Source organism: Harpia harpyja, chromosome 13 (genome assembly GCF_026419915.1).
Source record: "Harpia harpyja isolate bHarHar1 chromosome 13, bHarHar1 primary haplotype, whole genome shotgun sequence".
In the NCBI taxonomy this organism is placed as follows: domain Eukaryota; kingdom Metazoa; phylum Chordata; class Aves; order Accipitriformes; family Accipitridae; genus Harpia; species Harpia harpyja.
This window is the reverse complement of record NC_068952.1, coordinates 38041655-38064174: the sequence shown is the minus strand read 5'-3', so window position 1 is coordinate 38064174 and position 22520 is coordinate 38041655. Positions and strand designations below refer to the sequence as shown.

The 22520-nt window shown below is 41.0% G+C and overlaps 1 protein-coding gene across 1 annotated transcript; it reads left to right on the top strand.

Moving 5' to 3' along the window:
- The first annotated feature begins 459 nt into the window (after positions 1-459).
- On the top strand, positions 460-8314 carry LOC128150380 (sulfotransferase 6B1-like). Its single transcript, XM_052806527.1, has 7 exons — positions 460-719; positions 1786-1925; positions 2573-2662; positions 3354-3480; positions 4286-4380; positions 4902-5058; positions 6031-8314. The coding sequence occupies exons 1-7, from the start codon at positions 518-520 to the stop codon at positions 6159-6161; spliced, it is 942 nt and encodes a 313-aa protein (XP_052662487.1). The 5' UTR covers positions 460-517; the 3' UTR covers positions 6162-8314.
- The last annotated feature ends 14206 nt before the right edge of the window (positions 8315-22520 follow it).

Genomic DNA, 22520 nt, shown 5'->3' with positions numbered 1-22520 from the left:
TGCACTGAACATTTTCTCTCCCAATCCCAATACATTTGATCCTGGTTTGGTGAGAAAGATGAGTGATACAACAACAAAAAAAATCCCAGCAGAACAAGTACTGGAAGGAGCAGAACTGCCATGAGGAATGTGATTGTGCCATTTAAACCCCAGCCTGCAATTCACGTTGCTCTATTTTGATATATTTTGTTTATAAACTCTGTGCTGTAATTACAGATTTTTTGGCATCGTATTTTGAAGCCACTCAAGCCTTTTAACCTAGAATGCAATTTCATTTTCTTGTTTTTCTTGTTTGCCTATGTTCAACTTCTGTTGATTTCAAAAGGTTCAAATGACTCAAGGTCTTTGACTGGAGTTGCGTATTTCTTTACAGCTTCGGAAAGAGTAGTAAATTATTGCTCACAGGGTCAAAAAAACCCAGCAAACCCAACCCCCTGTTAAAAGGTAATCTGTGGCTCTCTTTTTCTGCATAACATTTCACACTGTGACAGAGCCTGTGTGTGTGTGAGAGAGAAGAATGGAGAAGTCCAGAAAAAAATTTGCTGATATCATAGATAGGGCAATGGTTGCTGCTAACACAATGGATCGCGACGAGCTGCTTTTTTCTTACAAGGGGATTCTCTACCCTGCTACTTTTTGCAGTCCTGAAGTATTCAGAGCCATGGAGTCCCTTGAAGCCAGAAGTGATGATATCATTTTGGCAGGATACCCTAAATCTGGTGAATATAGTTTGCTTTCTTCATAAATAAAGTTATGCAATGGCAAATAAGTAGGTTTGTACTAATTATATATAATATATATTATATGATATATATAATATTATATATTATACTAAATAATAGTATTTAGAATTTTCACAAAATTTTGTAGAACTGATATGGTTCTCAAAAAGCACAACAAGATTAATTATGAAAATTTTATATAGGGAATATTTCAAATGACTGAGAAAAAGACATAAAAGATGCATCTCATATCCATTTTAATGTAGCTGTTTCTCTCCTCCAGCAATTGGATTCACACCGTCTTACAGTAGCTAGTCACAGCTGGCAGGATTGTGAAGTTTTTGCTTTTTTAATCATGTTTTCTTTTTGAAGAAATGCTATGCACCAGAACGCAGTTATTAAGACTGTAGTGACAAAGATGTAGGAACCCAGTGTCCAGAAGTCAGGAAATGGTAAACTACAGATGGGAGTTCTCTACAGGCTCTTTTTAATGTTTTGAATAAAAACATAATAATTGTGTATAGGAAATGTCACTTTAGAGAATTTTTGCCTATTGGTAAAGAAAATGAGCACATACAGCACAATTTTCAGATCTAGTTCTGCTCCCCTGTTGAAGTTCTGTGACTCATCTTTCCTCCCAAGGTAATCCTGTGCAGCACATCAGAAAACATAAAATATACGAGGTTTTGAGGTACAGGTTTACAACCCTAATCCCCCTTATATTTGTCACAATTAAAAAATATTCCATTAATGCATGTTTTCCTATTTGAATCGTAGTGGTTCTTCTCCTTTATTGGCTAATTTAAAATATACAAGTTAATTTACAATATATAAGTTAATTTACTAAGTATTGAGCCATTCAAGTTGGTGAAATGTGTCCTTATAAAGAGCAAAGGTAGGACCCTGAGAGGTGATTGTCCAGATAGTCAGCTGTGATTGTACCACATGAAAGGAGACCAGGCAACTCACCTGGTAGTACTACGTACCTCTTGGCTTTCCTGGCAAGTCCATTTCTGTTTATTCTAAAGGTTCTACAAACAATTCTCTATTTTTCCCCTTTCAGGCACAAACTGGGTGGGTCAAATCTTAAATGATCTGGTGGCCATATTTGAAAAGAAAACACAGAATAAAGAAAGCAGCATGAATGATGAAGAACTAGAAGAATTCCCCTACCTGGAAATTGGAGATACTGAGAAGTTTGAGGTGGGCACAGAATACGTATGAATGTTGTCAAAATTTTGTGCTTCAAATACTGAATTTATGGTGTGTGAAATATCCCACTGTTTGCTAAGAACTCTCCCATTTCTCTGTATGTGGCATCTGGTCAGGATGAATCTTGTCTGCATTGCCAAATGCTGAGGGATAAATGGACACTTTAGAGGGCTTGAGAGGAACACATACTCATTAGGTACACAAGAACTGCAGAAATTCAACATAGCGTGTTTTGTATTTAAAAATAGTTTCATGAAAGGTCAAATACTGAAATACTGGCTTTTATCTCTTACTAGCTCTTCCTCCTCACCCCTTCTCTCTCTCCTTGAGATCATTCAGCTTTCACATACCCCCAGTTAGAGTCTGCCTCTTACCTTTAGATTTGGTACCTTGTCTAACAGAACATGTTAAATTCATTATCACTGAAGAGAATTAGCAATGGATAATCTTCTTCCAATTGCTTATTCTCAGGGGCTTTTGAAGCTTAGAGCTACTCAGAGGAGTCCACTAAGATCCCAGGATAACACTCACAAAAAAGTGATATGTTGATAAGTTTAGCAAGGCAATATTTTATCACAGGCTGATGGAAATACTTGTATTAACTGAACTGTCCACTTTCCTCCTTCCCATTCTTAAAGCGAATGAACAAATTACCTTCTCGAAGGGTTATATTTACTCATCTCCTTCCTGAAAATCTTCCCAGCTCTATCTTCAAACGTAAAGCCAAGGTGAGTGCTGATTTTAATGTCTTGAAAGCAAACACTCCAACAGATTTTTTTTAAAGCCAATTTAGTACTTTTCTGCCAATTTTCGGAATCACTCTTACACTTAAGTGTTTAGCCTGGCCATTTTCACATGCCTGTTTAAGTGTGGCCATTCATCTCACTTAATCTCAGTTCATCCTTATTGACACCTTTGTGTCAGTCTCCACAGCAAGATGGAGGGATGGAACAAATCCTCCAGCAGTAAAATGTATTTTGACACAATTTCCTACAGGAGGCATTTTATGGTGTGTTGTCACAAGTGAGGGCTTCAGTGTGTTAAGTTTCAGAGACCATTTGTATTTTTGTGATTTTTCCCCACTACCTAAATGATGGATGATGCTTGTATCGAGCAAAATATTCTTAGATTCTGCATAATTAATTTGATTAATCTGTAAAAGATATTTTAATAATCATAGGCAATCTTGATTAATCTGTAAAAGATATTTTAATAATTATAGGCAATCATCTTCACAAGGTACTGAAGCAAAGTGAAATGCTTCACCTTGTGAATTTAGAATGAAATTGCTACTTCTGCAAGTAGTATACAAGGTATTAGAAATTCCCCAAACTGCAATTACAAAGTAGATTATTGTTTTCTTTATACTATAATCTATTATGTCTTTCTCTACAAATAAAATATTTTAATTTTTTCTAGATATTGCTGCTCATTCGCAATCCAAAAGATGTAGCTACATCTTTCTACCATTTCTCCAATGCCATGTCTCCTCTTCCCTCCTACGAGACCTGGGATGATTTCTTTGTAGCTTTCATGACAAAGAAAAGTACAGTATATTCTTCTGTCTGTGTCAATTTTTCAATGCCTTGACTTTGTCTAAAAACCTTGCACTTTTTAAAGCAGTTTCACTAGGATTTTTTGGGTTACAGTACAAAAGCAGAGATTAAAGACAGAAAGTTAGAAATTTGAACTAAAGTTTACAGTACTTGCCTTACTGCCTGAGGATAAATCCTTATCAAAACTGCACTTCCACAAACTGCTTTAACTTGCACAAACTGATGTTTTTCTCTGGAAGAAGCAGTTCCTCCTTATCTCTCTCTTGGATCCCCTTCACCTCTCTTCTCCAATGTCCACCATCTTGTGCCCACGCAGACGTCTAAGCACCTACACGCCAAATTGGACCAGAGGAATGATTTGGACTAAGTGTAGTGCATTAAAAAAGAAAGAAAATAGTCCCACTGGTTTAAAATTGCATAAATTCTTCAGTTTGGCATATCACATGGCCAGCAGAAGGGAGGGTTAGACAAGGTTTTCAACTGGATTAAGGGAGTCTGCAAGATGGTTTGAGTACTGATAGCTCTTCGGTGGACTCACATCTGTCTTGAAATACTAACAAGTTTTACTGTACTGACTTACAAATCATATCATATGCCTGAGACATATGCACGTGTCAGAACAGCCTGGAGCAAACCCCCATAATTCCCACAGAAGGGTGTAAACTCTGGCATAGACATGATTAGTAACGCCCATGGCTGAGGCATCAACTTCAGGAGTAAAAATTGGTTTATTTCATAAGCAGTTTGTCTAATCTTCATTTATGCTTCATCTTAGGATTCTTTTGTTTTATTTAGTGCCCTGGGGATGCTACTTTGAATACATCTCCAAATGGAACAAATATGCTGATGATGAAAATGTTATGACAATAACTTATGAAGAGCTAAAAGAGGTGAGGTTATCAATAGTTACAAATATTTTATACTTCAAAGAGCGTTTGTTCCTAAACAAATTAACCATTATATTCATGTAGTGTATTCAAACTGCATGATACTGTATGAGACAGATTCTTGTTTAAGGGAAGGAAAGGTGAAATTCAAACTTAAAAACCTTTCTAAAATTTTGTTGTTTGTGAAAATGATTCTTGTTTTCTCTTTAGCTGTGATATAAGCCCAAATCACCGTAAATCAAAAACCCCAGTAATTTTTTTGAGGCAGCTTTTATATATTCAACAGTGTAGATTTTGCTCAACTATAAATCACATACAATCTTTTGTGATCTATAGAAAGACAGCTCATATCTCCTCTGAAATAATTATGGAGAAGAGAAGCACTGTGTACCACTCCAGTTCTACTGAACTCTATGAATATTCTATATATGTAGCCAGCAGAGAGATGTAGGGAAGTGCAAACACCTCAGAAAGCAGTGCAATTTGTTCAAATGTCATGTGGTGTGTTACATTCCTCTTTTCAGCATCCGGTCCTGACTGTGAAAAACATAGCTGCTTTCTTTGGGTTTTCCCTGACTGAAAAAGAGCTTCAGATTGTGGTAGAGAGGAGCAGCTTCCAGTCAATGAAGAAGAACTCGCAGAAGACCCACGGGGCATTTGGCAATCTTCTCTTTCGCAAAGGTAGGAATCTCCAAGAGGTCCAGAGGTAGAAATGTCACACCCTCAGGAGCTTGGGCCACCCATCCTTTGCTTCATTTCTGCACACACATTAGCAATACAGATTAGTATCAAGCAGGTTATTGCTGTTATGCTTGAGAAGACTAGTCAAGGAGCACTGGTGAGGAAGAGACCCAGCAAGGCTCCGGCAGCAGGCTGCAGCCAGCACAGGAGAAGCAACCACACGGAGCAAATTTGAGAGGCCCACAGATGACTGGCAGAAAGGAGGAGCTGTCATATGTCTGAACGCCTCTCCATCTCTGCGCCAAGATCACTGACTCTTCAGCCATAGAGGCTTACGTGAGCTGGCGAAACTGGACCAAACTCAGCCCGAGAGGCACGATCACACTTTTTAGGAGAGTGTAGGATCTCCTGAAAGGGACACTGCCAACCCCCTGTTCACACTCACAGGTTAGAAGTAAGCCAAGCACGCAAGAATCAGGTATGTAGAGAAGGGGAAACAAAAGGGAACTGCTTTTGCAGTGTAGTGTAGGGGACACAGACATGAGAGGGCCAACCTGGCTGCCAGAATTTATGTTTGTATTTTACATTAAAGAAGTGACTGGATAAAAGCTCAAGCTGCCAAAGGAGCAGAAACCCAGCTCTGCCTCCTGCCAGATGATTCTTAAGCCTTTATGATCTTCCACCTTGTCAGTCATAACTGAGTGGAGTAGAGAGCTGCAGGGAAACAGACTTTAGGCTGCTTTTTGGACACGGTCACCTGAATAGGATTACATTCTTCTGCGTTATAGCAGTTTCACAGATCTGTAGCTCCACTGACTTCACAAAGTTATATTGGTGCAAAAAATGAGTGAAGTTTTATCTTGAAAAATGGATCAACTCCATTTAGTGTACAATGGAACAAGAATGACAGATCTATGGAATAAAAAATAATAAAATTTCTTGTTTTTCAAGAGTTTCTTTGCTTCTTTGAAGGTGCTGTAAGTGACTGGAAGAATCTTTTCAGTGAAGATCAGAATGAGAAAATGGACAAAGCATTTGAAGAACATATAGGAAGAACTAAACTGGGAAGAAAGTTAAAGTATGAAGTGTACTGTAAAGCCTGAAGAGTCACGAAAAGTGGTTAGAGCAAGAGCTTTCCAATTCGCTCTGAGATCATCTGAATGCTATACACTAGAAAACTAGATCAAATGATCCAAGCACCTTAGAATTACTGTAATAATCACATTGCAGCGGACTTTACAGTGACTATGATGAATAGTGGGCTTTTGTTTTAAAGGTGAGATCTTGGCTTGCTTTGGCTACATTCATTTGCTGAATAAGATGGCAACTAGCCATATTCAGATAAACTTAACAGCCTTGTTTCAGTAGCTATCATCTGGAAGGAAATGCCCCTTTTCTCTTTCTAGCCAAACACAGTCTTTCTAGACTACTTATTATTTAGTATGTAGATTTTTTTTTCAAAAATGTTTCAAATTGGGCAACATATTCACAGAAAAGATCACTAGCAAAAATATGGATCTGACACAACCTTAATTAATGACAAAGGGTGTCTTCCCCATGACTTCAGCACAAACTGGATCAAAGCTAGAGGGAGGACAATGAAAGGGAATGGGGATCAGCATTCTTAGGCATTTTAATCTCTCCGAATGCAGAATTTCAAGATGGATTTCAGATTACAGGCTCACGTTAGCAGGCAAGATCCACTCAGAGGCATTGCTTTTATAGAATTATAGAACAGCCCAGGATGGAAGGGACTTCAAAAGACCATCTGGTCCAACCTTTCATGGGAAAGGGGGCCTAAATGAGATTATTGCGTCTTGAAAACCTCCAGTGATGAGGACTCTACCACGTCCCTGGGGAGGTTGTTCCAGTGAATGATTGTTCTCACTGTAAAGAATTTATTTCTTATATTGAGATGAAACCTCCCGGTACAACTTGTACCCATTGTCTGTTGCCATCTCAATGTGGCTCCTTGTGAACAGAGAGCCTCTGTCCTCTTTGTAGATGCCCTTTAAGTACTGGAATACTGTGATGAGGTCCTCCCTGAGCCTTCTTATCTTTGCGACCCTCCTTTTGACCCCCCTCCAGTCTGTCTGTGTGTTTCTTGAATTGTGATGACCAGAACTGGACACAGTACTCCAGGTGTGGCCTGAGAAGTGCTGAGTTATAGAATCATAGAATCATAGAATCGTTTAAGTTGGAAAAGACCTTTAAGATCATCAAATCCAACCGTTAACCTAGCACTACCAAGGACAGCACTAAACCATGTCCGTAAGCACCACATTCACATGTCTTTTAAATACCTCCAGGAATGGTGACTCCACCACTTCCCTGGGCAGCCTGTTCCAGTGCTTGACAACCCTTTTGGTGAAGAAATTTTTCTTAATATCCAATCTAAACCTCCCCTGGTGCAACTTGAGGCCATTTCCTCTTGTCCTATCGCTTGTTACTTGGGAGAAGAGACCAGTACCCACCTCACTACAACCTCCTTTCAGATGGTTGTAGAGAGCGATGAGGTCTCCCCTCAGCCTCCTTTTCTCCAGGCTAAACAACCCCAGTTCCCTCAGCCGCTCCTCATAAGACTTGTGCTCCAGGCCCCTCACCAGCTTTCCTGTATTGCACGTCTCTGTTGGCGTGACCTGTGGAGATACCTATTTCTCCATCTCAGTACTCTTTATCTTTCAAAAAGGCATCAGCCAGAATACCAGTAACTCCCCCATCAAGAACAATTTCACTCAAAGATTAAATTATGGACATTGGTAGGGAGAAATAGAGCTGAAGTCATACAGGTAGAATTTGATTCGCATTAATGCAGAATCTAGGTATTAGGGCTTCATATGCAAGTAACCCTCCTGTAGGATTTGGTGAAGTAAAAATCTCAAATGTGAGTGTTTAATCATGAGAAGTATGGCTTAGGAGGTAGTTGTCCTTACCTCTGGACATATTGCCTGAAGTGATGATGTTACAGTGACCGGCTACAGGATAGAGCCACTGCCTGGAATGAAGTTGCACCCTTGGATGTGTATCCATTAGCAGAGTCAAGAGCAATCTCGGCTGAGATCCACTGTCCACTACATGTTGGTTGTCCAGTTTGCAAATTGCACTGCATTGCTCACCAATTAAAAATATTTCAGAGAATATCTTTTATAGGTCTTTCTTTGCTTTCTTTTAACATTCTGGATGCTACTAGTTGTTGCCCCAGTAGATTCCTGTTCCTAGTATCAGCTGCAACAAAGACTCTATGTCACTATTGTCAGTCTGCAGTCCTGTAATTTCAAAAGTTGTTGACAGAGTACAGAATTGCCTGTATCTTGTTTGTTTGAAAAGAGTTCCACAGGGATACAAACATGAGCAGAAATAGGGATAGAGTCATCAAAATAGTGGAAAATTCTTTTTCACAAAGTGAAAAGATTCCCCCAGAAGGCGTGCTGTTTTCCTACCGAGGTATTTTATACCCTGCTACACTTAGCAGCCCAGAAACTTTGGAAGCTCTGAAATCCTTTGCAACAAGGTGTGACGATGTGATTCTAGCACGCTATCCTAAAACAGGCAAGTTGTTTTCTTGACAAGTAGTCAAGTACACAATGCTGCAATACAGAAGTTTGTGCCATCATTTAACACAACAATAATACCTGAGAAAAGCTTATGGTGACATCAGACTTCATAGGATCATGAATTTAAGTTGTAAGGCATCTCTGAAGTCAATTATAATACAACCTCCTGCTCAAAGCAGGGGAAAGACCTAACCTTCAAAGTTGGGTTTTGTTGCTCAAGGCTTTGTCCAGAAGACTTTCAAAACTTTGAGGGTGGAGATTTACCACCCACTGGATATCTATTGTAGTGTTTTCCCACTATAGTGTTGGGGGGGGGGGGGTGTATTTTTTGGTTTGTTTGGTTGGTTTTTTTGCTTCTATGCAGTCAGACATCCCCTTGTTGTGATTTTTAATATGCCCCTTTTGTCATTTACTGGCCAATTTTCAGAATTGGCTCTGCCTTCATAATAACATCCAGTAGTGGAAAACTGCAGTGAGTTTCCCCCATGCCCTTTTTTTTTTTTTCCCCAGCCTGAGCAAACCAAGCCTTTCTGTGCATTTCCTTTGCTCCAGCTCCCAGTGATTTCATGGAAGTTCGGCAAGACTCTCTTCAGATTCTCAAAATTGCTTGTGCTTCAGTGCAGGAACTGCACATAGTATTCAAGCGGTTAACTCAGCAGTGTTGGGTAAAGCAGGATAATCACATCCCTTGATATTCTGACCACTCTTGCTAATACAGGAAGGTATGTTGCTACCCTACTCACTGCAAGGGCAATACAGGGAACATATCCTGCTAATGAGGGCAGAACTGCTGTTTCCATGGACATACTGCAGTGCAGAATGCAGGTGATTCCCATGTATCCAAATGGAGGGAAAGACATGAATGCCACTAGGACTCTTAGATTATTTCCTCTTTCTTTCACTATGGGCATTTTAGATTCCTTCATTTTTTCCCTACTCACTTTGGAGAAATATCTTAATAGGTCATTTGCAGAAAAAGAGGAATCCTTGATCCTTATCACATCCCCTTCGTGTGCAGCCTGTAGAGATGTGCACAGGCAGAAATGCTTTAAAGGTGTGAGGGTCCACCCACACACCTCAGAAGGTGTTAGTTGAAAACTGAGACTTCTCTCTCTAAGCCCAGTCCCTCACATACCAGTTTTGCCAGGTTGCAGAGGCCAAGACAGCTAAGCCTGGTGCAAAGATGGTGACAGGACCTTGACGGTCTGGTGGTTTGGTTGATGACCCCTTCGCTACCAGTTATAGAAGCCTAGCTGGGGGCTGGGAATGAGGCCAAACTGTGTTGATCATGAAGAGATTGTAAACTGAAACTGGTTGGGAGGAGGGAACAGAGTGTTCCCAAAGACAGCACTGTGGAAGGAGAGCAGAAACAGCCAAGGGATGACTCAGTTGGCCCTATGCTGGGAGCTCCACTGCTCTTGAGTAACTTCCACAGGGAGCAGTCTGAGGTGACCAAAAAGTGCCACAGCTGGAAAGAGCAATAGAGGTCTGCTTCTGTTTCCACTGAGGGGTGGCATGTGCTTCTGAAGTGAGCAGGGTAGCACTCCACAAGATCTGGCTGACAGCTCTGTCCATCTTGGCTTTTGGCATACCCTTGTTGATTACTGCCCAGTGTCGTGGTTTAACCCCAGCTGGCAACTAAGCCCCACACAGCTCCTCACTCATTCCCCCCCTGGTGGGATAGGGAGGGAAACAGAAGGATAAAAGTGAGAAAACTCATGGGTTAAAGTAAAGACAGTTTAATAGGTAATGCAAAAGCCGTGCGCACAAGCAAAGCAAAATAAGGAATTCATTCACTGCTTCCCATCGGCAGGCAGGTGTTCAGCCATCTCCAAGAAAGCAGGGCTTCATCATGCTTAACCGTTACTTGGGAAGACAAATGCCATCACACCAAACATCCCCTCCTTCCTTCTTCTTCCCCCAGCTTTTATTGCTGAGCATGACAATATGGTCTGGAATATCCCTTTGGTCAGTTGGGGTCAGCTGTCCTGGCTGTGTCCCCTCCCAACTCCTTGTGCACCCTCAGCCTCCTCGCTGGTGGGGTGGGCTGAGGAGCAGAAAAGGCTTTGACTCTGTGCAAGCACTGCTCAGCAATAACGAAAACATCCCTGTGTTATCAACACTGCTTCCAACACAAATCCAAAACAGCCCCATACCAACTACTATGAGGAAAATTAACTCTATTGCAGCCAAACCCAGCATTTTGTAGCCTAAGGGCTCTTAGCAGCCCAGAAACTTTGGAAGCTCTGAAATTCTTTGAAGCCAGGAGTGATGATGTGATTTTCACCATCTTTTCTAAAATGGGTGAGTCTTGCTTGCTTGATGAAGAGTCCACTGCTGCAGTCCAGAAGTGTGTGACTGCACATAACACAGCAATAACACCCACGAAAGGTTAATGATGGCTTCAGCCTGCTCTGGAGGCACAGGAGCAGGGGTTATTCCATGGAGGAGGGCAGGAGGATTGGTGTTTCCATAGACTTCCTCCACTGCAGGACATCATAGGTCATTCCTGTGGGCTGGGTGGAGGTACAGGCATGCTTGCCACCTAGACTCTTGGACCTTTTTCCTCTCTCTTCCCATGCCTTTCAATCCCAGCATTTGGGATTACTGGATACTTTCATGTTTTCTCCTAATCACTTAGAGAAATATCTTAACATGTCATCTGAAGAAAAAAAGAGGAGGTGATGTTTGATCTGCATTACATCCGCTTCAAGCTCAACTTGAAATTTTTTTCTCGGACAGGAAACGTATAAAATTGTGAGGTCTCATGTAAATATCAACAGTATTTTAGATAACATTTGACAGTTGAGTCGTAACATCTCAAAGTTCCAACCAATCTTAAAAGAACTGTGTTAGAAAATGCTTTATGTGACTCATTTTAAATGTGATGTGGCCAAGATTCAACCCACTTAATTAGATGGTGTGGTGATGAATGATGAGTAAGCTGAGAGAGATGTAGCCTCACTTTCAGCTCGACAGGGGGAAAGGGCTTCTGGCTTCTAAACCAACATTTCTCCCAGAAATTATAGCAATATGACTTGGAGAGATGAGCTCAGATTCTCCTGCTGGTTAAAAGCCTGAAACTGGATATGGTCATTAGGAGGTAATATAATGGTTGCACAGAAACACCTCTGAAAAGCAGTAAAAACCTTGGATGGAACCTAAATTCTTTTAGTCTGTGAAGACTGTTACTTTTTACTGATTCCTCCAATTTTTTAAAATTTTCCTTTCAGAAATTGATGAAATGTATTTCCTTTTGACTATGTTGTCATTCCAGACTGTTTTGCATTTGTTTCTACAGATACAGTCATCAGTCTTTTCTGATTTGTGACATCTTACACTTTCCCAACCGATGTTACCCAACCCTACTTAGAGGAATTCCTTCTCCAGACCTTTCAGTCTATGTATATTTATGGGTATATGGCTGGAAACCTTAGCTATAATAAAACAACCCATTCCTGAGACATGCAGCTCTTAATATTTTTTTCTTCCTTGGTATTTTAGTTTTATCTATAGTCCATGGAATTATCTATTTCTAGTAAAATGTTTATTTTGTATTTGTTTCCAATCCCATTAAAGAGAATGAAAAGATTCTCTTCCAGAAGAATGATATCAACCTCATGTCCTGCCCCACCTGTGCATTTTCAAAGCAAGACTAAGGTGAATCTTCCTTTTGATTTAATCTGAAAATACTGTTACCAATAGCATTTTCATACAGATTAGTTTTCCATTTCCTGTGTAAAATGTTTTTCTGAGATTGTATGTAGGCTTTAGAGGGGTAAATATACATTTTTGAATGTGAAGTCATAAAGTGCTGTTTATAGAGACTGTGGACACATGTTCTCTTGCAGCTGCAACTATAATGGCTCCATAGGTTATTGTTGCCTTCAGCTCGCCCCTGCCAAAGACAACTGCTCCCTCAAATTTCCTTGGGCACCTGCTCCCTGGCCTTTTTCATCCCAAATAATCCAGACTAGGATTTCTTTAAACTAACTGTGAAAGGACCTTGAGTTGTCCAAAGCTTAGAGGTGAGCCTACCTGGACCTTTTCTTTACAGTGGACACACGATAATCACCCAGAAGGCTGTAAACTTCTAAAAGCTACATTTAAGTTTAGCTAAATGAGGACAACCAGTGTTTCAAATACGGAAACTCAGTTTCTTCTGAGTGAGAACATAATAATAGAAGGGACCTTTTAAGCATATCTGCTTTCTCCTCAGTTTTTTGTCTCAGTCCAGCAACATTTCGTGGCATTTTGGGTTGCAGCAGGCTCCACACAGGCTGAATATTCCTGAGAAATTTGAGCTGGTGGCTGCCCCAAAGGCTAGGCTTACTTCCCTCTTCTGACTGTAGTTGTCTGCTCCTTCTTTTGCATGAGCATTTCGGTTTGTCTGACAGCCCCAGCTTTTTGAAGCAGCAAGAAACACTCACTTTCGGTGGCAGCAAGCTGTCAGATTGTCCCAGCTGTCTTGCACAACCTCACCCCTCGTGCCTCTGGGTCTCTAAGAAAGAATTTTTCTGTTGCTTCAGAGCCTCGGCTCTGTCATTTTCTGCTTCTTTCAGGCATCTTCTAATATCTGCCCTAGCCGCAGGCTTCCTGCCTGCTGGGTCATGCATCCACACTCCAGACGGCTTTCCCAGCTCAGGGCTCTCCTTCACCCAGTGTAGAGCAGGCACAGCGAGGCCAACGGGCAACCCCCTGCCCAGCCACTGAAAGGGACCAGGGGAGACACAACACTCTGGGCACAGACTGACAGCCAGCATCCTTTGCCCTCGTACCTGATCAGGAGAGAGGGGCGGCAGTGCTGACTGGTTGTAGATACACTAGAAGTTACAGCCTTTTAGGCTGGGGGGGAAACTGGACATATTTCCGTAAAGGGAACTTTAGACCTAAAATCCAGTAGCTATCATTTAAGGTTTATTGCATTCCCCCTGGTTGTTTTAGCAAGAAACGCTTTCATTATTTGAAAAATAATGACTTTATATCTTTGCTATCAAGAAACAGCTTGCTAGCAAAGGTGTACATTTATTATTTTTTCAAAGAGTATTAACAATTTTAGTAAAAGTTAAAAACATATATTTTCTGAGTATTTAACAGCTTTTTTTCCTGACCACTCAGTTGCATACTTATGGTTTTTTTCAGATAAGATCCAGAACGTCAAAGGTGCAGCCATCTTCTACTTCTTGTACTTTTACTTGTGCTCCTGGGATGAGTACTTCACAGCTTCATGAATGGGAGAGGTACTTTCCATTGCCTAGAAAGATATTCTGATTAATAGTATGTACAGGTAAAAACAGTTGTAGCTAAAGTGAGCCTAGCTTTTTGGCAATGAACATGAACTTAGAATTTGACCCTGTGTTTGGCAGATACTCCATTTTCTGACACTGTGTTATTTATGTCCTTCCACCAGAAAAGTAGTTACGCAAACAATTTAGCTCTGAATTCTCCCAGGTTTTGAAATAATTCTCATGTATTATTTTTAAGGTTCCAAAGAGATGGATGTGATGTGGTTCTGCAGTGAACCTCTCTTAGCAAATGACTGAACCAGTGTTTAATGACCGGAGCTGTTTTTGTGTGAGTCTCGGTGCATTTGGCTTCTTCTCCCCAGCTAATACAGTACATGTTGGCTTCTGCAGCTGGAACCTGAAGAAGGGAGTTGTGGGGGGAGGCCACTGTACCCTCTTCAGCGGTTCCTGTGCCCCTTGCTACCTCTCACCAACGTTCTGATGGTTGGTAAGAAGCAGATCTGGGCTGCAGGAGCAATGTTTGTTTATCAGAGGACTGCTCTGCCCGGACTCCAAGGGAAAAGGGAAGGCTGGACTGAAACATCAGAGCAGGTTGGACATAGTCCTCAGACTTCTTGTCGGACAGTGTTTTCTAGGCCTGATTTATTGTGGACGTATAATTGTTCACAACCTGTGCAAAGCATACCACCACAGAAATCAAACTGGTATAACTGCCTGAAGACTTGCTTATATTAATAAAAACAAAAACCACGTTAAAAACATGCCAGTTATGTATGATTCAGCAAAAGCATATTAAAGGCCTGGTATCAAAGGAAAAATTTTAACCAGCTAAGACTGGTTTATGGTATGAACAGCTTCATTCATTTTCCTTGCTTGCAGTACGGAGAAAATATCTATTACCTATTTTTGAGGCTTTGCTGTTACTACTGGCAAATATTCCAAAGACAAGACATGTTGAGTACTATATCCTGCATAAAATGGAGCAATAAAATTGTTAAGTGGCATTTTTTTGAGGGGAAAAAGGGATAACATGACAATAAGAAAGACTGTTATCATGAAAAAATTCATACTATGTTCAAAAATAGAGAGATCAAAGGTTCTGACAGACCATTTACTTATAGACATGAATGAAGTTCATTATACCACAGACATGCATGCTAAAACATTTGAAGAATTCATTTAGAAGTTCCTCCAGAATCGAAATCTAATAAAGCACCTCTGAGCATCTTGCTGCTATGTAGAAAATCTTTCTTCCATCTTATTCCTCCATAGTCAGTTTACTGTAAAGAAAACCAAATACAGTCAAGGAGTTGGGAACAATTCAAAATTCAGTCTGTTATTCACCCCAGCTAGTGTGTGGACATTATGCTTTGGTACTCCTCTGTTCCTTAATCCTTGCTTCATAGTCCAGGTCCCACAGTTGCATATAAACCTAAGGTCATGAAAGAAAGGTAGTGGTGAAGAAGCAGCAGCAGCCCTTTCTTCTCTACATAATGTGTCTTTACTTCTGCTGTTGCTGAATACTTTTTTCTTTTCAATAGTGGCTTGGGAATTGTCTTGACTGTGCAGCTGAATGAAACAAGCATTTCAGTGATGACTATCTAAAGTCAATAAGCTATGAGGAATCAAAGGAGGTGGGGTTAGTGTTATTTAAAGTAAAGCATATTTTGACTTTTAGTCAGTGTATTACTGAAATAATGTACAACAGGTCATAATGACCCATTAAGATCTGTTCAATGATGCTTCAAAATAGAAATGGTCAGGAAATTGCTTTTCCTGCAAGTGAAATAAAAAGAATGTATATTTATGCAATAGAGTTGCTGGCTTTTATTGAAACCTGAAATACCAAAACACATTTGTGGAAAAAACTGGAAAATTTTACATAAAATCTTCTATTCAGTCAAAAAGTCCTTTTCTTCTTGGAAAACATTTTGGCAGGAGCTCTTACCATATACATTGAAATGTATTTTGAAAGACCAAAAATTGAGTTTGGATATGACATAATTCTAATGAAATCTTTTTGCAAAGGAGGAATTTTGCCAACTTCAAACAAAAATGTGCTAAAGAAGCTAGGCTTCACAAACAAAAGCACTTTTATATTAACAAGCCATATGTCCAGTGCTCTCCATAATGATCCTCAGTACACAAAGTATGCACACCTACACATAGGTGTAAATGCCCAGTCTTTCAACAGAATCAGGACAACTCTTAGAGGTTCACTTTTGTTCCTAAGTTGTCTGGACAATGTTGGCCATGTATGAATACAGTCAGTGGCCTCATTTTCAAAATTACAGAGCATTTATTTTCCATGGGTATCAGTAGATGGGGATAACATGAAATAATAGCTCTTAAAATCAGACCAGCTAACATCATCATGAAGATACATAAAGATACCTTGGAGGGAAATTTTGCCTGATATGGCAATTTTTTTTTTTTTTTAAAAAGGTCCAATATGTTGTCATGGAATTTAAACTGCCTAAGACTGAACTGAAGAGTTAACTGTAAAATACGTATCCTGTAGATGGAACTGAAAACTGCATTGCAGGAACATGAAATGTTATATATTTGGCAAAAGTGTTTAACTACTGCTTACATATGTCGTCTCCCATTGGTCTTACTTCAGATGAAAAATGTCTTCTAAGGGTCTTCTTCAAAATGTCTGAAGCAGATAGGCACAGGTAGGGGATGCTACCCTGCCATTAGACAGCCTGCTTCCTTAGCTCAATATCTGCAAATGGGAGACCTGCTGTATTTGAGCTCAGCAGAATGAGCTGGAATCTTACAATTTTGTCTACTGGTAAATATGACACAAAGTTTCTTTGAAGAAAAAAAAAATCACTTGGATTTTTATATCCTGGTGAGAAATTCCATTAACTCCACAAATGTTATGTTTGCTTTTAGATGAAGCTGTATGTGACTTACTGGACACGAAGAAGGATTTAGTATCTTGAATTGAGTTTAAGCAAGAATTAAAGCACACAAATTTAAAATTTTTTATCCTGTAAACCACATCTCAGGTGCTGCCTAACCCCAGAGGTGAAATGACTCCATTTTTGTCTTAAAGGTCTCTAGACACCCAAACTCTGCTTCAAGACATGTCCAAGAACTCTTCTGTCTTAACAGGCTCTGAGCCCTGGGGCTTCTTGAAACTATGTACAGCTCATTTGAACTTCACAGTTAGATCTCATCTTTCCCTCATACTCAGCACTTTTGGAATATGAGGGCTCTTTATGAGTCTCCATCTGGGCCTCCAGATGGAAACAGCTGAAAATGCTAATAATTTTTACAAACCTTTTGCAAAGCATGTAGTGTTGATTCTCCAGAACAGCATTCAGTGCAATAAAATACTTGCTAATACTGGTCTGCCTGTACAAGCCCAGAAGACCAATCTTGGTTTTACTAAAATTTTATTTTTAGCCTGTCACTTTTAAAATGCTTTCTTCACCTCAGAATTACTTGCAGGCTGAATGCCTCACAACAGCTCTTCTGGTAATTGCAACCTGGCTCAAAACTCTTGGCATTGGTCTAAGGAGAAATGTCCCAACCTGGGAAGCAGGGTCTTCTGGTGGCCTGAGGGGAAACATTGGCAGGAGGCTAAGGCACTGTTGGGAAGGAATGTGAAAGCTCATGGCATATGAAATAGTGTATATGTGTTGGTTAATACAGCACAGCATAATTATCTGGGTTCTCTGCAGAAAGATTCAGGAAAAAAATTCCCACTTCTAGCAGCTTCTCTTCCCTGAACATAAGTTTACAGACTTCCCACAGAATCTTATTTTAAAGGCCACTTAAATCTTTATGACATTATGAAAGCCAGCCTACATTTTATACAGAGATGTGTCTGAGCACAATTTTTCAGTTGCTCCTTGTTTGGCATGCTGAGAAATGTTGGGCAGTTCCACACAGGAGTTCCAGTTTCATCCCATTTAAAGATTATCTGAGTAATATGCACTTGGGGCAGCATCATAAGCCCTCTCCATAGTTACTGGAAAGCAATAAATCCCCCTGAGTAGCAAAGGCCGAGTCTGATTTTAGATGGGCTGAATCAACTTTTAGTCTCCACTGGCGCTACAGTGACTGTGCTCCTGCTAGAGATGCTGCAGATGTGGATGAAGATGGGGATGAATTGTGTCAAAGTGTGTCGGGTACCAGCACTGGGCTCGCCCTATCTTCATCCCACTAGGAATAAGTGATTCTGAGTGGGTTTAAACTGCTAGGGTGAAAGGGAAAGCAATCAGGCCCTACATATATAGGAGGGCAGATCACTTCTACGGATTTTGTTGTCAGGAGGCCAGAAGTCCAAAGCTGGATCTAGCTGTAAAGGCTACACTCCCTATACATCTTTGTTTTTCCGTCTTCCTGTGTGCCTTTTACTGCAACTTACCTCTGAGAACACATCACTTAGAGCAAATCTTATCATACACGTGCTTATTCTCAACTTCTTGGGCAGTATGGACCTGTCCTGCAGCAGCACAGTCACTCTTTCACCAGCATCCACTAAGATATTTTCAGCTTACAGTTAGAAATGTTCTTGCCTAGTTTTCTGCCATTTTGGGAGGAAGCAAGGCACAGGTGAAACATCCTTCAGGCTTCAGCAGATGGTCAACAACGGCTCCCAGCTGCATACCAGATCAGGGGAATTCACACAGTTCAGCCTGTGTGATATACATACACACACGCATGGAGCAAAAAGACTGTCAAAGACAAGTAAACTCAGCTGAAGAATCAGCTGGAACATATTACCTCGAGAACCTTTCATTGAAATGGGCAGTTATTGCACTACTGCAAAGCCACCCCTGGCAAACCGCCTTTGAAAACACGCAGTGTACATCCAGCCGCCTGTGTATCGTCAGACATTGCAGTTTGTTCTTCATTCCACTTTAGGGGCACTTAATCTGTACAACCTCTGAAAGTCTGCTTGTCGTGTGCCCACACTTCTAGCTAACAGAGGGCATGAGGACCTTACAGGCAGCATACTCTGAGAGGAAGGGCTTGCTCCCTGCCTTAGACACAGAAAATCCCTGCTGCTATAGCATCAGCATGCCATGGGCCAGATAACTCACCCCAGGACACACACATATATATATATATATATATTTCCTTGGACACCCCTGAACAGTGTTTGGCAAGGGGTTCAATTGTGCTGGAGCTTGTGCTGGACCCAGCTTGGTAACTTAATTTTATGCAGTTGAAGATGTCACTTGGGTCTCCCAGCTGGAATCAAAGGCCTGGGAAGACTCTCCTAGCCTCACACGACTGTTTTAACCTGTTCTGCTATCCCCCACAAGTGTGGGTAGGATAACCACACTACATAGTCTCTACCCAGAAGGACTGTGGTATAAAAATTTTTAAACTAGTTTTTAAAATACCTCTGGTATTATATCCTTTCAGTTTTTCCAGGTGGGTTTCATTTTTTTGGTGCTATAACTAAGCTTATCAGTTGAGAGCTTTTGTGGTATTAATAAATCCATGTATTAGCAGAGATGGATGGAATATTTAGGCAATGCAGTTTTCATTTTATCCCAGTTTTAAAAGATGATGGTACTGACTGAATGTAGAAAATATTCATAGAATTTGATAGGGATGAAACTAAAAGAGTTCCCTAAACTAAACAGGAGAGGTATAGGAGTTACTGTAAACACACAGGGAAATCCAGAGCCTTTGACTGTTTTTTAAAAAGTCAGCCCTATTGAATTCTGTAACAAGAACAGAATTTCCTATTCAATACTTGCAGACAAAATCTTTAGGACTTTCTTAAGTTAGACAAAACACAGAAAAAAGACTTTTCAGCTGTGCTGTGCCTATACAACACTGACAGTAATGAGGGCACAAGCACACTGGGGAAACGAGCCCGTTGGAATGGCTAGCCCAAGCTTTCAGTCAGGCGCTGGTTATTGAATCTAGTGGACATGACTCTTGTTTCTACTCTGCCGATAGACAATACTCACTTGTGTCTCAGGGGTCTGCATTACTTTCAGAAAGGCAGAGGCCTTTACCGTAGCTTCCCCATCCTTCGGCACCCTGATTTCAGTAACGCCTTGCCCCTGCTCTGCTTTGGCAGCAGCGCAGCAACCATGCATGGCTGCCGACGCTTGCTTTTAGGAGACATTCCGGTGTTCGGAAATCCTTTGCGGCAGCATTTCAAAAAGGACACCGAAGGGTAAAAATTCCCAACTGCCTCCCAGAGCCAGGCTGGTGGGACTGGGGATGCAGAGCCCTGCGTGTCCCTCGCCCAGGTGTGAGCCGTGGTTGGGGGGAGGCTGATGGGGACCGTGGGGTGGCTTTGCATGGCCAGCCCTCACCCAGCCTGGTGCTCCAGGCTCCTTCGGCACCCTCACACTGGAGACCGCTCCTCCTCCTCCTCCTCCTGACTAAACTCAAACCAGATGGTACCTCCCAAAGTGAACAAATGCTTCTTTCTTCATTTAGCGCAAGGGTAATCCATACAAAATGTTCAAAATGCAAAATACAGAAAGTGGCCTGATAAATGTAGTTCCATGGCAAAGGAGTGACGTGACTATGAAAAGGCTTGTTAGGTACATCCTGATAAACAGTCAGGCAGCTTGAAATATCCTTACCAGGAAAAAAGAAATAAGGAGTACATTTTCCCTTTGAAGTTTTGTCAAGTGTAGCAACCACAGATTGTACTATTTTTACTAACCTTGCAAAGTATTTAACATACATACCTTTTTTTCAACTGTGTTCTTTTTTTTCTCCATGACAGCTGTGAACAGGCAGCATAGCTACTCACACTTTTGGGTACTCTGCAAAAAGAAATGTTGGAGAGGCTTTTGGATATATTCTCCCATTGTCTTCTGCATTGCAGTGCAACATGTGGGTAGGATTTCCTGTGCCAAAAGAACTGAGAGGACTCTTCTGTGCTATTATTATCACCAAGAATGACTGATTGTATTGTAGCAATGGAAAATATAAAATATCAGCCATGATGGATTTGATTTTTCAATCTCATAGTGGAGAGTACGTGTGAGGAAAAATCATGGCTGCATCTGATTATCTTATGTAGCATTAGATGACAGAAAATGCAGTGCCTTATAAATCTGAAGTACCTAAACCAGGGGTTTTCTAGGGGCAAAACCAGTTTCCTCCAGGTCAGACTTGTACCCTTGGTGGCTGGTGGCTGCCACCCCATAGGTGGAGCCTGCCATTTGTACAGCCTGTTCAGCCAAGAGCTGGGAAAAAACGTCATGGATGTTGTTTCACCTCCAGATGTTCTGTGTGACAAGTCCTTGCCACAGCTCACATGAAGCCCTTTGAGGCCAAAGCATGACAATCTAAAGGAACGCTGCCAAATGCATGAAAAAGTTCAATGTATTTTACACAAATTTGAACATCTGTGGTGCTCAAGGAAGATTTCATGGAGCTCTGTAAATATTGTTACATGTAATTAGCTTCACAGCATGGGTGCATTATTATCCCTGGTTTATGGCTAGGGAGATTGGCACAGAAAAGATAAGCAATTAGCCCTTGGGAAACAAAAAATATTTTATGCCCCAGAGGGAAGCAGAACACAAGCAAGTCAAGCAGTAAACCTGTCCATCTCTTATTTTCCATAACACAATTTTGTGGAACTACTGTTTCTAATTTGGAGGAGATAGCAAACAATAGTTCATGGTTACAAAGTAGTGTTGTGCTTTATAGCAATAAAATGAGAAAAGAAACACATTTCTTATCAGATCTTCTTCTCATAGGTATCTAGTAGCAATTGCCAATTCCAAGGACACAAGGCATAAATTCATGTAATTCATTATTCGGGCTTCAAAAAGGAGGATATTGTTTTAAAGGCTGTGTGCTTCCTTTTAAAAGGGTATTTCTCTCTTTTGCCTCCTAGTTTCTGATTCTGTATGATACACTTAAAATATACTTTTAGCTTTTCTCCACAACCACTGGAATTAGAAGCATCACTATTGTTGAGAATGAAAGCCAAAATCCCTTTCAGAAGGGAGCTGGGATTTTCTGAAAAAGGTGATTTCTGTGAGGCTCATCATAGCTGCCTGGCTCAGGATCATTTTCGCTTCCTTTGGTTAGCAGAATAAAACTTTAAAACATCCGTACCTCTTCATGAGCAACATGGAAAGAGAAAGTGAACAGGATCTTTCTGCTGCTCTCAGATCACAGAGCTGTGAACTCTTCCAGCTAGGATATTTGATGCAGGTGTCTGGGTTGTGGTCCACTGACTGACTAGGCTGGAGACGTCTCCCATGTACGTGGCAGTCCCCCCCGGCCCTGGCAGACACTGCAATGCTCAGGGGGCAGTGATGGCTGGAAGAAAAGTTTCTCTCTGATATGGTTTGGTGGACCCCATTCGGGAGGTCCAAGGCTTCCCAGTACCACCATTTCAATGTAGTTTACGTGACTTTGGTGAAGCAATTGCTGCTGCTGCATGGTTAGAAGCTGTGCCTTGTCACACCTGGGCAACCCTCACTGTTGCCCGGAGATGCCTGGAGGCAACCAGACACTGGGCAGTGCTGGTTAACCCAAAAGCAGCGAGTGCCCTACCAAACGTTTAAGAAAGGGAGTCCCAGGCTCAGGGGAATGCAGCTTGGCTTCCAGATCCTAGCCTGAGCTTTGAGGCTGTTAAAAAGAAACAGATTTTTTAAAAGTGTCATAATAATAAAAAGGCTTTCAAATTTGTTTTGAAACT